Source organism: Polypterus senegalus, chromosome 12, assembly GCF_016835505.1.
Source record: "Polypterus senegalus isolate Bchr_013 chromosome 12, ASM1683550v1, whole genome shotgun sequence".
In the NCBI taxonomy this organism is placed as follows: domain Eukaryota; kingdom Metazoa; phylum Chordata; class Cladistia; order Polypteriformes; family Polypteridae; genus Polypterus; species Polypterus senegalus.
In genome coordinates, this window is record NC_053165.1 from 48,471,102 (window position 1) to 48,487,604 (window position 16,503).

The 16,503-nt window shown below is 39.3% G+C and overlaps 2 protein-coding genes across 3 annotated transcripts in view; both read left to right on the top strand.

Moving 5' to 3' along the window:
* The window catches only part of cpne9 (copine family member IX), a 672,011-nt gene that overhangs the window by 312,323 nt on the left and 343,185 nt on the right, over positions 1-16,503 (top strand). The gene's annotated exons all lie outside the window — the stretch shown is intronic.
* Positions 4,062-4,634, top strand: LOC120540171 (gem-associated protein 2-like). Its single transcript, XM_039770719.1, is given in 1 exon segment — positions 4,062-4,634. A coding segment is annotated over 1 exon segment (573 nt).

The window sequence follows — 16,503 nt, forward strand, 5'->3', positions numbered from 1 at the left end:
TTGGTAAATTTCCAGGCGCAACACACAAAGCTACCTCAAAGCAGACACCATGTCACACTTGCAGTTGTTAGATCTCATCCACTTGAGGATATCCAGTTACAATTCGAAATTGCAGGGGATGATGGATTATAAGACTCATGATATTTCTGCACAGTTTCACATTTCTGAAGTATCAGTAGCTTGCGTCATTTTAACAGCCAATTACTGTGCAGCCACAATGTCATTGTCTCTATAAGTGTTTCCAGGAATGGTGAGTTAGGCTGCAGTCTTGGCCCATGTTTTTCATTTTTTTTATTCAGTTGTGGTCCAGCTAACAAGACACACTGTACAGGCGTGCATCTCTTCTGTTTGCATTGTCCTGATCACCTGATTACCTTCTTTTCTTGCAGCAGCATAGTATGCACTGTAGTTCAATGTAACAGTTTTGTCAACTCTTGCATACTTTTGACAAAATCAGACCCGTATTGGGAATGTCACACTACGCCATTGATAGTCATGGGTGTGTGCCATGACACACTAAGATTATTTATTGTGATAGACGACCGAGGTCCTTACCCGTTCTGAGGAGAGATCCAGGGGAGTGGACATATCAACAGCAGTACTTCCCCTGGGACACAAGAGGGCAGCCCTCCAGGGTTGCATCTGGGCCACGGGCTTGGAGATTAGAAGCTCAACCCTGTTGAGGTCCATGGCCACCGCCAGGGTCTGAAGCACTTCCGCCACACTCAGAAGTGCTGCCAGAAGAGGAGTTGGATTCCCTGGAAACACTTCTGCCACACCCGGAAGCGTTTCCAGAATTTGATTGGAAAGCACCTGGAGCACTTCCAGGTGCAGTGTAAAAGAGGCCACCTCACTCCATTCGGGGAGTCGGAGTCGGGAGAAAGAAGACAGAGCTTGCGAGAGAGGAGTGGAGGCGGCAGAAGAGAAGAGAAGGAAGGAATAGAAAAAGGGTCAGAGCATTGTGGGGTTTGTGTACTGTGTGTGGGCAAGAAGAAGGAAATAAACGTGTGTGTAGTGAGACATTCTGAGTCTGTGTCTATCTGTGTCGAGTCTGATCGTTCACAGTATATTAAGGGTACAACTGAAAATGGTTGGGGGGTTTGATGCCGGCTGAAGCTGCCAGTGATTTATAACGTCCCCTGTGTTTTTTTTGGGTATACCTATAGATCTTCTACTAGTAGGCCATGCCTGGTGCACATTGCATCACATATATATCTGGGGAATCTTCACAGCATTTCCTAAGTATCCTTTCTTGATCCAGAGAAACAGTGCTTCAACTCTGAGGCTTTTCTGTAATAATGAGCTCCTCATTTAACAGTGTGTGCCTCCTCTGCAACAACACAGTAGACATGGCATACAGTGTCCTCCATAATGTCTGGAACAAAAATAAATTTTTTCCTTGATTTTGCCCTCTGCTCCACAGTTTAAAATTACAAATCAAACCTTTCAGGCATGAATAAAGTGCACATTGCAGACCTTCATTTAAGGGTATTTGCGTAAATTTCAGTCCCACCATGTAGAAATGATAACACTTTTTTCTGCGTGGTCCCTCAATTTCAGGGCACCGTAATGATGGAATGCAACAATAGAGGGTATGTTAGAGCAGTCACATTTAGTACTTTGTCGCATATTCCTTGCATGCAATGACTGCTTGAACTCTGCGATTCATAAACATCACCAAGTGCTGAGGATCTTCTCTAGTGATGCTCTGCTAAGCCTTTAGTTCCTGCTTATTTCGGGGGCTTATCCCCTTAAGTTTTCTCTTCAGTATATGGAAGGCATGCTCAGTCGGATTTAAATCAGGTGACTGGCTTGGCCATTCACAAATTTTCAATTTTTTTAGCTTTGAAAAACTCTTATGTTGCTTTAGCATGTTTGGATCATTATCTTGTTGTAGGATGAAGCGTTGTCCAATGAGTTTGGAGATATTTACTGGAACTTGAGCAGATCAGATGTTTCTGCACAACTCAGAATTTATTGTGCCACTGCCATCAGAGGTTGCGTCATCGATGAAGTAAAGTTTGCCAGGACCTGTGGCAGCCATCTATGCCCAAGCTATAACACTCCCACTACCAAGTATAACAAATGAGGTGGTCTGCTTTGGGTCTTGGACAGTTCCCTTTGGTCTCCACACTTTCCTCTTGCTATCACTCTGATGCAGTTTCATCTTTGTCTCATCCATCATCAGTACTTTGATCCATCATCATGCTAACCAGTGTTTTGCATCATGCAGTGTGGCCTCTGTATTTCAGTTCAGGAAGTCGTCTTCGACACACACATCTGAATCCTGAGGACTGTTTCTGATCTGTCAGACAGGCATTTTTATTTACCATAGTGAGGATTCTTCTGTCATCAGTGGTCTTTCTTGGCCTACCAGTCCCCTTTCCAACTACTGAGCTCATCTGATGTCTCAAATGGTTATAGTCTTGATTTTCAGACTCATAATGGCTTCTTTGATTTTCATTGGCACAGCTGTTGCCCTTATGCAGAAAAATGGCAACTACAGATTCTGAAGGGTAGAAACAAGCCAGGGTATCTTAGGCCTGCACTACTGAAGCGATGAAACACACCTGAGGAATCACAAACCTGTGACGCCAATTGTCCCAAATTTTATATTTTCATGGGTGGACCGTGTATAAAAGTGTTGTAATTTCTACATGATGGGACTGAAATGTGTGCAAATACCCTTAAATGAATCTGTAATGCATAGTTTAATCATGTCTGAATTTGTTGACTTATAATTTTAAGCTGTGGCACAGAGGAGTAAATCAAGGACAAATGTTTCCCAAACATTATATAGGGCTTTGTAACTCAAGGAATTTTATAAAGAGATATATATTTTTTCTTCCACATGTGCTGATTTTGCCATTTGTAATCACAAATTTTAAAAAACCTGTGTGCCTTTTGTATGCCAGTAAGCCATTGGCACTCTTTTCCAAGCATCCCTGTAGTGTGCCCTTTTCTGCAGGAGTCAGAGGCTTCTCTGCGTTTCCGGCATTAGATTAATACACTGGAGGTACAATAATGTGGGACAGAGATGGGAGGGAGGGAGGCAGCTCTTGCTTTCGGCATGTAAATGAAACAATAAGCACCTACAGGTATGTCACTCACATTCCATAGAGCCCATACAAAGCCAGTCCCTCAACATATTAGCCGATGCTGGGTGTCCATTCCTAATGAGCAGTCTGGCTTGTGTCCTCTGGATGCCTTCCAAGACTAAACAACAACTTGTGATTGGCTTCCTCATGCTTCTACAGTCTGCACCTTCAAAAAGTCCTGTCTTTGACTTTTGAGAAAACTTTGACTTTCAAAAATGAATGCCTTATTTTCTGCTCTGTTCAGCATGCACAGTTCTCTGATATAACTTCAAATTGTTTCATTGTTTTACATTAGTTTACCTTACAATTGCTCCATAGCTTCCATTTTGGAATGTCTAGAATGCGGTTTAGAGGACATAGGTGGCCAAATAAGGCCTTTCACCTTGGCAGAGGGTCACAGATTCGGAAACAGTCTGAGGTATAGAAAACCACCTTCATTTTGATGGTGAAATGTAGAAAAGCAGCAGTGAGTTTGTGCAAACAGAGATAAACCTTTAAAACATTGAGAGAGTCACTGAAAGTAACTACTGTTCTGGTGTCAACCCTAGACAAAAGTACAAGTGAGATTAAGCTGGTCATTTTAATTTTAATTAAATTATTACTTGCACTTATACTGACCATAGACAGTTAGGTCATACGACAAGAATGGTCAGACAGAAGCCCATTTTCAAAACTCTATGAAAGTTGGTAGGGCCATAATTAACGTGGAAAACACTGCAGACCAATTTAAGGAGCGTAACCTTCATTCTGTGCCGATTCGCAGTTGCACGGGTCTTTGGAAAACCACTGCATTTCATTAGCAACGAAACGTTAAGTGCTGTTAAATGCGCAATACCAAACGTCAATTTTACGTCATGCAGCACGTTTAACATTTATTTGATTGAGATCTTGTTCATGAATGACGCCGACGATTCCCTGTTTGTGATTTGCGCACACATTTAGACGTGTACTTTCCTAGCAGGCATGAAGTTCGATGTAGAGGACCTGATGCCCCGGCTTTTGCCTGTGGAAGACTACAACGTGGAGGACTTTGATCCCAGTATACCTTCCAGGAATCCCCAGGATGCTGCAAAGTGCCCAGATGTTATTGTGGCTCAGATTGACCCAAAGAAATTCCAGAAAAGGCAAACTGTGAATATGTCGCTTTCCATTTGCGAGCCTGCTCCTGATGGATATTCCCCTAGTCTTAAGTGGCAGCAAATTCAGGTTGCCAATTTCTCTACAGTAAGGCAGAGTGTTGTCAAGCACAGAGCACACTGGCAAGCACAGGCTTTAGACCAAAATGTAATGATGCCAAAAGTGGAGGATGATGAAGTCTGGAAGAAATTTTGTTTGGGTGAAAATGTTTACTTTTGAAGATCTGCCATCTAGGATGTCAAGAATGAAGAAATGGGTATGGATTATATGAAAGTATGTTTTTCTTCTTTGCTAAGTATTGTCACATTGTTTAAATTACTTAAAAATAAAGAAGCAATGTCCGAGAATTATAAACAAATAACTCAAAATAATGAACAAAGAATGAGGACATATGAATAAACATCTATGACAGAAAAATTAACATTTGTGAATCTCGTGGAGGAAAAAAAAAACTAATGGTAATAACTTCTGACATTGCTGACAAAAAGTGAAGAGAAGCCATCTGAATGAAAGGTTGTGTTAAATGAAAGAATTAGCTTCTGATTTAGAAAACCTACTGGCTCAGTGACTCTCCATGAATGGAGTTTCTAGCGTCTATAGTAAGCAAATCTTGCTGAGAGACCTCCATATTTCCTTTCTGGTGTGGTGGTTGGCTGGGGGCTGTGCCCATTCGTGACACCTGGACGGACCATGAGAGGGCAGCCGTCCTGCCCGGTTTGGGGCCCACGGGGTTTGAGCATGGAAGCTCAACCCTGTAAGGGCCCGTGGCCACTGCCAGTGGGCGCCCAGACGATTGTGGAGCCTCGGACGTTAGCGCTTCTGCCACACCTGGAGGTGCTGGCGGAAGGAATAATGAGGACACATCAGGAAGTGTCCTCAGTACCCAGTACTCAGAAGCTTTTCCTCCACGAGATTCACAAATGTTAATTTTTCTGTCTTAGATGTTTATTCATATGTTCTCATTCTTTGTTCATTATTTTGTTATTTGTTTATAATTCTCAGACATTGCTTCTTTATTTTTAAGTAATTTAAACAAAGTGACAATACTTAGCAAAGAAGGAAAACATACCTTCATATAATCAATACCCATTTCTTCATTCTTGACATCCTAGATGACAGATCTTCGAAAGTAAACATTTTCGCCCAAACAAAAGCAGGAGGTCCATCGGAAGCACCTGGAGCACATCCGGGTGAGAATAAAAGGGGCCGCCTCCCTCTAGTCGAAAGCTGCAGTTGGGAGGAAGAGGATAGAGCTGGGTGGAGAAGAGTGGAGAAGGTGAAGGACTATTGGAGGGCCTGAGAAGGGGGTGATTGGTGCATGGGCACCGTGTGTTGTGAGGACTTTATATAAATAAACGTGTGTGTTTTTGGAACCATCGGTGTGTGCCTGTCTGTGTCCGGGGCTGAGCTTCCACACTGGTATGTCTGGTAAAATGTTAGTAAAATATTATTACAATTGAATGAAATATCTTACTTTTTTCCTCAACCTTTAAAACTAATCTCTCTATTATAATAAAAAAAATCTCGGGACTAGACATGACTTTTTCAGAGAGATACTTTCATGTCCTGCGAGACTAGACTTTGTGCCAAGAGATTTAACCACACCTGGGGCTGGAAATAAAATACAAAGAGTAGATGACAAAGTAGAAGGTCGTAAAGAATTCAAAAAATGTTGGCATGATACTCATGCAGAGCAGGTTAGAGATAATGAAAGTACTAAAATTTGAAAGTCTCAAAAAAAGGAAAGTAAAGATTGCATTAATGTAAACAAATGGAAATTATTACTCTGTGAAATAACAGAACAGCGAAAAGAGATTGAATATATTGTTCAGATTTAAACTTTAAGTCGGAGACTTGTAAATCGTTTAATTCATGTTGCCATCAGAGAAACGTAGTGTTTCTTCCCAATGAAGAGTCATATCCGCGAGAATTAAATAATTTGTTGTTTGGTGAAATTGAAATCCACATACGCAAGCAGCAGAGACACAAAGTGGCTGGCACGTAGTGCAGGCCGGTGGGGTTGGCAAGCAAAGTGAGCAGGGAGTGAAGCCCCCTAGTTTCATGCAAAATAATTTAATAAAATAAATTAGGATTAAGTGCCTTTCACTTTTTGCACACTTTATTGTATTGTAGATTTAATTTTAAATAGATACATTTGCCATTTTTGCCCATTAATCTACACTTAATAACCCATAATTACAAAGAGATAACATGTTTTCAGAAAGATTTTCAGGTTTATTAAAGACTAGCAAAATACCCGCGCTTCACAGCGGTGAAGTACTACCTTAAAATTTTTATTAAGAAGAAAATTAAACCTTTTTAAACTGAGGGAAAATATACCAATAATTATTTGTTAAGGATCTCTTTGTATACCACATTGTCAGTTCAGCCTTCTGGTTGTAATATGACCAAGCTGTGCGCTGAGCTTACTTTCAAATCTCACAGCTTGGATTGCTGCTGTTATAATCGGTTTGAGTTTCATGGTTTGTTTCAATTACGACAGTATTTGTAGGACTTGTGTTGAAGAGACATTCGCCATCTGTCAAGCATTGTAAGCATACAACTTGTTTCATTGATAACTTTACATCCAGCTTTTGAGAGTTTAAACATTCATAAACATCAAAGTGTCCATTACTGAAATCGTCACCTGTGAATCTAAGATGTTTAAGAGGCATTGGCGGTTCTCCAAAGATGTAAAATATTTGGCCATTTCGGTACACTTGAAAGCGACAACCGAACAATTCAGCGGCAGCCATCAATTCACATGCAGAACCATAGGTGAAGGGCTTAAGCATTTCACTCTTCTAGTGCTCCTGTGTAGTATAATTATCTCCTGTAACGTCATCAGTCCACACCTTGAACCTGTCACAGTCATTCAATACATAAGACACAATGTTCCTCCGGATATCAAGAGTGAGCCTGATATGGCCGTGCAATATGTAACACAGAGAATGGAAAAGGCAGGCGGCATCTCTGGGCATGGAAACCACTCGGTAAGTGACAGTTCTTTGATTGATGGTGATCACCTCGATAGACATGTTAATAGGGGTATGGTTGGAACGATAAAGGAAATGGGTACGTGAACAATGTAAAGTAAGTCTAAAATAACTACACAATAACTATAAACGTAATAAATGAACAATAAAATAGCGGAGAAGCCGTGGATTAAATAAAAAGGCTGTAGTTATCAGCAGGGAGACGTGAATCCTGTGGCGAAGCAAGGAAGGGAATGAAGAGACCGGAGTGACGAACGGCCTTATATAGGCAGGCAGCCAACAACGTGGGAGGCATTGGGATGGGGGACCCAACGCTGCCTCACACGGTGACCGAGCTGCAGGCTATGGACGTATATATGTACGTAAGTAGGATTCAGTTAGCGCTGGGAACCCGTGTACCTAATTTCTTGAAGATGGGCCCATAAGTATCAAAGACAGTTGGAAAGTTCAATATGGCGGCCGAGAGTGGCATCATACAACCGAAATAAGTACATACATCAGTTTCGGTTAGCGCTGGGAAGCCGCCTACCAAATTTCGTGAAGATGGGGCCATAAATAAGAAAGTTCAACATGGCGGACGTTGTCGACCGTTATGACCATTACGCATAGAATTTCGAAATAGAACCTGCTTAACTTTTGTAAGTAAGCTGTAAGGAATGAGCCTGCCAAATTTCAGCCTTCTACCTACACAGGAAGTTGGAGAATTAGTGACGAGTGAGTGAGTCAGTCAGTCAGCGAGGGCTGTGCCTTTTATTAGTATAGATCAAAAACTGAAATCTCCAAATTATGGTCTGCTGCATCCCATTTTCTTTAATTATTCTTGAGAATTGTCTAGAACTTAATTAGAGTCCACCTTTGGCAAACTGAAATAATTGGACTTCGTTTAGAAAGACAAACACCTATAAATGTATACAAGGACCCCAATTCATACTGCATGTCAGAACAAAAAATGAGCAATGAAGTCCAAATAACTCTCTGTAAACCTCCACAATCAAATTGTTGTGAGGTAAAAATCAGGGCAATGGGTTAAAATCATTTATAAAGCTTTCAGTGTTCCCAGGAGCATCGTTGCCTCACTAATTGCGAAAGAGAAGTTTGGAACCACCAGTACTCCTCCAGGAGTTTGCCATCCAGCCAAACTGAGTAACTAGGCAAGAAGGGCTTGGTCAGGAAGGTGACCGAGAACCCTACTGTCACTCTACCAGACCTTCAGAAGTCCTCTGCTGAGATGGGAGAGCCTGTCTGAAGGACAACCATCTCAGCAGCATTACACTGATCAGGTGTTTAAGACATAATGGGTAGATAGATGCTACTCTTGACTAAAAGGCATATGACACCCTGCTTGGACTTTTGAGTGTTTGAGGAAAAAAATTGTCAGGTCTGGTGAGACAAAAATTGAGTTCTTTAGGCAGAACTGCAAGCACTATGTCTAACAAAGACCAGGGGTCTCATGTATAAACAGTGCATACACACAAAAGAATTTGAATACACAAGTTTCCACACTCACTTCAAGATGTATAAAAACTAAACTTGGTGTAAAGCCTCGCACATTTTCACGGCAGCCTCACACTGTGCGTACACACTTTGCTGCTCGGTTTTGGAAATGGACAGAACCTAGTGTTAATGTAGTGCTACTGTTTCACTGTGGTGTCTCTTTCTTTTATAGATTAGCATCCATGATGACGACTTTATCAAATACACTGAAATTAACTGCATATCATTTACAGATTTAATTCACTTGATTGTAATTATTCTGTAACAATATAATAGTGCTCAGAATGGCCAAACTATTCCAACTAACACAGCAGCTTTAGCGTTATTAGAAAGCATCGCAAATTGAAGAATTAGAGAAGAGATGATGATGACTGACTTCAAAGCTGATTTTGATTTCCAAGAGCTGTCCTCTTGGAGCTGTGTGCTAAACTGGCGCTATCTTTACAAAGGCAGACTTTGAGGAATTGTGATCTACCAGTTCCTTTGCAATTTCAGTCCACTCTTAGGTTTTTAGCCACATGAGCTTTTCAACGTGAACTTGCCGATCAATCAGGTATTTCTCAGTCATCATTGAGTTGTGCCATGCCAGCTGTATGGGATGTTATTATCTGCTTGTCGTCTAGATATATAAGATTTCCTTACACTGTGGTTGAACTGGAAAACATCAAAGCATAATTTGCAGCAATGTCTGGTTTTCCAAATATAATCAGAGTGGTCAGCTGCACACACATTGCTATTGCAAAGGTGCTGAGCAAGTTACATCAGCCAGGGATGAATCACCAAAAGAATGAGCTGGCATTACATCATATATAGTGGGAGACCCTATAAAAACGGTAACTCTGCACAGTCACAGGTGCTTTTTCCAACTAGTGTGGCAAAAGGCAAACAGTCCTTTTAAAGATAGTGAGTCACCTCAAAGAGCAGAAAATGTATCCACTGTGGTACTCGCTGCAAATGCTACACTATAAAGGTGTTTTCAAAGAATTAATTTGCTTATGTAAATAGAAAGCATTTGCACTCTATTAATGTCCTCCTCTATAGTGCACAGAACCTTTGTCACATTGTGTCAGCATTTAGTGTGCTGCAGAATGTGGCACACAATTGTAGCTTGTCAATGCCTGAAGAGATACAGTATAATGAACCTGACCCTGACCCACCAAATGATCAGCCAAATCGGACAGCAGTACAACTTTGTTTGAATGTAATTAGCAGAATGTAAAATCAGGTAATCAGATGTAGCAATTTTTTTCAGCCAATTCATTATCAATATCACATAGTACAGCCCTTATATTCCTTAGTTCCATGGCCTCATCTCTGACAGCATTCACTATTACATTCTGAGACTCCAGAACAGCGTCCATCAGCACACCCAGCAGTTTCTGAGGTAGAGATGTGTGTGTAGCCGGCACCTGAAGATGTGCTGGGTACAGCCACACTTGATGTCTCGTCGTCGGCACAGCGGTTAGCTTTTGTAATATTATCTCAAACAGTAGACAGTGGACTGTGACTTGCCTTTTCACATCAACTTTGACATCTAACCACTTCTTTTTATTTCAGACTAGCCGAAGCCCGCCGTAGCATACGGCAGTGTAAGAATAGGAATGGAAAACGGTGAGAAAGGAATTCAGTATAACAAAGGCTTAGAAAACCACCGTCGCAGTATAACGAAAATAGCAAGGAGCGAAACCAATGCCAATGGTTGAGAGAATACCTTCCTGTAGCAGGCTACTGAAAACATAGACATATATAGATAGACGCCGCATTCACTGTGTTGCCCAGTCGACACGATAAGTCAGCGCGTCCGCCCTATTGCGAGTGGTAAAAATGCCATTTAAACTAATACAGTAGATGTGGAAACCGGGTTTTCTTATGAAAAAACAATAACGTTTTAAACAGTATCGTTTACATACAACAGATTTTGGCGAATCGTTTACATGCAATTATTTATATCCATGTATACACTAAATGCGTGTGTATCCCATGATCTTAGAGTTGGCGGACGGGGCTCTGTGAGTTGGTGATCGTGGCTCTCTGTCTTGCGTGCGGTGTAAAGTCAACATGGTTCAGAGGTGCATGTGGACTTTTGCACAGACGAAAGCGACTAAGGCTGTGTTTGGTGAGTTGTTGCGTGCCTTGAGAGCGACGCTGGACTCGGGAGGACGGTTACAGTTGGCGTGCGTGGCTGTGTCGTGCGTATCCCATGACGTGGTAGGAGGGTTAGAGTTGGAGGGTGGAGCTCTGTCGAGCATATCCCATGGTCTTAGAGTTGGCGGGTGGGGCTGTGTCTTGCTTGAGCTCACTGTCTTGCGTGCCCTCAGTGTCTTGCTTGCGCTCAGTGTCTTGTGTGCCCTTAGTGAATTATATATATAGATACTGTGCGACTTTGTAAACTTGAACTTTTGAGTGCCACTCCATCAACTTCTTTTTGTCGCTTATACCACTGCTTAAGCCACCAACTAGTACGTTTTTCCTTGCGTCTGCTTCACTGAGCAGGACCTCCACTTCACATTCTCTGAAATTCTTTTTTTTTTCAAATGCTTTTGTCATTGTTTTTTTAACAAAACACTGAACAGAAGGGGCTATTTATATTGATTTGCATATTCAAATATGTGATATTCAGAGAGGAGTCGTTATGAGGCTATAGGTATATGCATGTGCATTAAAATTCATATTGATTGGGATTTGGGATTTAGGGAAAGTGTATGGAACTTTGCTTATGCACAGTTTTATGCATCTGAATTTTTTTGTGCATACGCACATATCCAATTTTGTCCGTACACCATATTTTAGTGTGAATTCTATGCACAGCTTTATACATAAGGCCCCAGATACCGCTCATCACCTGCATAATGCAGTCCCTACTGTGAAGCATGCTGTTGGCGATATCATGCTAAGGGGATGCTTCTCAGAAGCAGTGACAAGGAAAATGGTCTGAATTGAGGAATGGATGAATGCAGCCAAAACAGATAGGCCCTTGACCTCAGAGTAGGGTGACAGTTCACCTTTCAGCAAGAAAATGACCTGAAGCATACAGTCAGGACAACACTGAAGTGGCATTAGGACCAGTCTCTAATTGACCTTGAGTGGCCCAGCCTATGTTCATACTTTGATGAACACAGTAGATTAGTCATTTGGTAGAAATCAAAACAAAAAAGGCATTAGAGACAAGAAAGACAAAATACAGATTATTAAAATAAGACTGAAAACATGTATCCTTTGTTTATTATGTAAATAATAACAGTAATATATATATATATATATATATATATATATATATATATATATATATATATATATATATATATACATAATGACATTATAATTCTGCCAGTTAAGGAAAGGAGTAGATTCATCCTGTGAAGTAGGTCATTGTCTTTATTTTTAGAAGCAGATCAAAATGTAATTGAAAGTAGTCAGACAGCTTTGGGGACATGTTGATTACTGTATTTTAAATGTTGCCACCGGAGAAGGTGAAGAGTATTTTTGGAGTGCGTTATTCCACCTCCATTATGAATCTTGTACTGTATATTAATAGACTTAAAGATTTAGTCCATTGGAAATAACAGACAGTTAATAAAAACATTAATAATTTTGGAGGCAATTGGATGAGTTTTGTAAATGTAATATAGTACATCACATGTGTACAAGATGATTTTATTCTGTGTTCTAGAAATGTGGATTTCCTTATAATATTTGTTTCCCCATATTCCTATATAACAGGAAGTTCAATAAAAAGGTCAATGAAAAGGTGAAAATGGCCATCCTTGCTTGTAGCCTCGGTGTAGTGTGAAGCTTTGTGATGTGACTCATTTAATGAAGAATACTTCAAAACCAATTTCTTTAACACTTGACTGAAAGTTTTCAAATTACTATGTCACAAGCTTTTCTTGATAATAATTTTATAATAACTGTGTTCATGTATTTGGAAAAGTGGCACTAAATAGTCTGCACCAATGACATACACATGTGTTTTTGATAAATCACACTAAATGGAAAGACTGTATTGATTGAGCTGTCTAATACTCCCTCATTAATTTGACATCTGTGTAAGGAAGTGGTGTAGGCCGATAACTGAGAGTGTGGTTGGAATTGGGCTTCAAAAGCAATGGTTTAACTGTGGGAGTATTCTAGACTTAGGTTTTATGGCAGTCATTCTGGTAAACTGTACTATCATTATTACTGATATAACAAAATGTTTATAAAACTTATCAGCTAAACTATGTAGGCCTGGAGATTTATTTTTTGCCATAAGGTTAAGAACTTTCATAAATTAATCTGGTTGTTAATGGCACATTCAGAACATCTTGTTCTTCTGTAATTTTTGGAAAGTCTAGTTTTTTAAAAATGTTAAAAATGTTTGGTTTTGGTTCTTGGTCTAAAGCACATAGTTTTGTGAATTTCAGACACGGCAAAAGGGGGCGTGAGGTCTCCCAAATGAACCACAAAGCAAGGCCAGGACCTTCACCGGCCTGTCGTAATGTAGCTTCACTCCTACACAGCCAGTACCCAAATATTAGCTGCATGCTTTGGCTATAAAAGTTCAGAATGCAATCAAACTCTCAATATATATCAAAATGTATTATAAGGGAGAGGACACTGCAAAACTCTGGCTTGTAAAGACTATCCATACTGAAATCTTTATAAATTGAGAATTTATAAACAAAAATATAACAATTAAAAAAAGAACAAAAAAAAAAAAAAGGATTTGCATAAAAGGCAGTCCAAAATGAATAAATCTTATCCACAGTCCAGAAACAAGATCCAAAGGCAAGAAACAATCGAATTAAAAAAAAAAAAGCAATACTCACTGACAATTCCTTACAAACTCAATGATCCACTGCTTGATCCTTCTTTCTGACCTGAATATAAAGGCACCCAGCAGCAATAATGTCAGAGTGGCCCCGCCTCCTGCAGCTCCACCCACAAAGTAAAAGGAATAGACAAATATTTAAAGAGGTAGCACATTTTAAACAAACATATTACAATTTACTTTAAAATATGTGTAAAACAGCAAAAACAACTGTAAATCAAAAAATAAATACAAACCCGGTGAAAAAAAAAACACTGGCTGTGACATGCTATGCTTCAAAAGTTCTGTTTACTTCTTTAATTGCATGCATGGTATTCCCCTCTGACAATACATGATAAAAGGTTATTTGTATTCAGTTTTAAATGACCAGGCAAATATTTTTCAATATATTACTGCATTCAGAATGTTCTTATAATTTGAAACTTCATTATTTTTTCCTTATTTCATATATGGAAGAAGTGTTGTTTTCTTGAGAAAGTAACTTCAGGTTTTCAATGGAAAAATTCATTTGGGACACAATTTTGTTTAAAATTATAAATTACAGAAAGCATTTCATTACATTTTAGTGTTTTCAGGTACCATACAGTCAGTGCCCGTGCCACCATTAAGGTGAATTAGGCATTTCCCTAGGGCGTAGATCATAAGGTTGGGGGGGGGCCCAGATGCTCAGGTTAGCTACCAAACAGTCAGTTGGCACACAAATAAGCTTGGCCTGAGGCACAAAACAGTTTACAATCAGCACTACATACAGTAGGTCTTTGAAGAGCTCACCGGTCTGATGCTTAGTGATCTGAAAAAGCCATGTATCTGGGAAAACTTTCACTTAAACCAAAAAAACTGCAATATGTACAGTAAACGTCTAGTAATATACCTTGCTGACCCTGCCTTGCATCTTCACGGCTTGCAGAATTCTCATAAATGTGTTCATTTTGCCAGCTTTAAGCATTTTGCTAGAAATGCGGGAAGAAAATACTGCAAAGAGTATCCAGTAAATAACAATTGACTTAGGTGGTCATTTTCCATGCTTCCCTATTTTACCAGAATATTCTAACCTATAAAAGAATTGTATGCCTGACATTCATCTTTATCTCATTTTGCAGTTTACCTTTGAATGTCCACATTTCCAAAAAGCCTTGTCTCAGAGCTTAAAAAAAAAAAGATCTTTACAGTGTATGCTTATTCTAGTACAACCTTAAACAGTTTTATATACGACTATAAATGTAAGCTAAACCTATGTGTAGATATGAAAATTTAGAAAAATAAATCACATATATGTATGCTTAATCTTAACCATATAGGAGGAACCTTGAGAAAAACCTCACAAGCACAAAAGAACTGTATATACTCAAAAATACAGTTGTGCTTGAAAGTTTGTGAACCCTTTAGAATTTTCTATATTTCTGCATAATTTCTGCATTTTTGTCTCATTTGTTTAACTGGATTCTCTTTATCTACTTTCAGGACGTGAGTGAAAATCTGATGATGTTTTCGGTCATATTTATGCAGAAATATAGAAAATTCTAAAGGGTTCACAAACTTTCAAGCACAACTGTAAATATGAAATAAGAACATACATGCGCATGCTGTATACCATATATATATATATATATATATATATATATATATATATATATATATATATATATATATATATATAAATAAACATACATACATATACATATATATCTGCAAAAACAGCTCTGCCTCCTGTCGCTTTCTAAATTATATACTGAACTTGATAATGCCGGTCACTTGTCACAATATTGTTATCCTCCGACGGCAAGCTTAGACTGCTAAAAATGTTTTACTTTTAACTTGCCTGAGGCCAACGAGATTCCATCAGAGAGGAACTACATCCAGCTGTCAGTAATCCCAAGATGGGACCGACATCTAGGAATCTAGGAATAAAGAGGAAACAAAGTTAGCTGTACCATCTCTAGGGTGAGGATTAATGGAATTTTTTGAGGCTGGATTAAAAAAAAACAAAACTTTAGCAAACATACTAAGATTAATATGCACTAAGGAGAGTGCTGGAAGTCTCAAGTGACTCAGCTTCAAACCTTAACCCTCTTCCTCTTTAGTTTTTCTGAACACCTAATGGGTTTCATGAGGAGAAACAGTTTGTTTTGAAGGCCTCGAGCTCAAGTGCAAGTATGCTGAGCAGGCTACCAACAGGGAATCCTCTGACAGATTTGCTCATAGACTCCAGAAAGATTTGATGTCAATCACACTCTAGGAAGGAAAAGAAATGACACTTGAAATATGGGAACTTTGGTCAAACAAATTACAGATGGGTCAGTGAGGAAAGCAGTGAGGGAAAGTCCTGCCACTCGCCCTTCTGCCATCATTCCTGCCCTCTCACTCTGACTTCCTCTAATTAGATTCCAGCATGTAATGAGATTAATTATGTTACTGCCTACTTTATTATAGTAGTAGTGGTAGTAATAATAAAAGGTTTATAGGGTGATTATTGTCACATGTACTGAGTACAGTGAAATTCTTACATACACGTGCCAATCAACATGCAACATGTTGCCACTCCCTAGCACTTTGATTACACTGGTCAGGTTTTATTTTCACTCTCATCAAAACATTTAAGTGGACTTTATAGATTTGAGGGTAATAAATCCAAATCTGGTAACATAATTGAACACATTTTTCAGAGATGAAGGTTTAAAATGAAAAAAAATATTTAGACTTGAAAAAATTATAAATTACACATATAATTATTTTACATATAATTATTACTTACAAGAAGTAGTCTCTTAGTAGTTTTGTTTCATGGTTGAATGACCAACAGATGTAGACTCCACTCTCCACTGTAACATCTCTCCATCGTGTTGGCACCACTCCACCATCTCCAAATGAGAGTGTACAAAATGGATTTTCTAAAGACAAGTACAAGGTAGGAAGAGAGAAGCTCCTCAACTTGTTCCATGTACTTTTCCACCTTTGTATTTACAAGAAA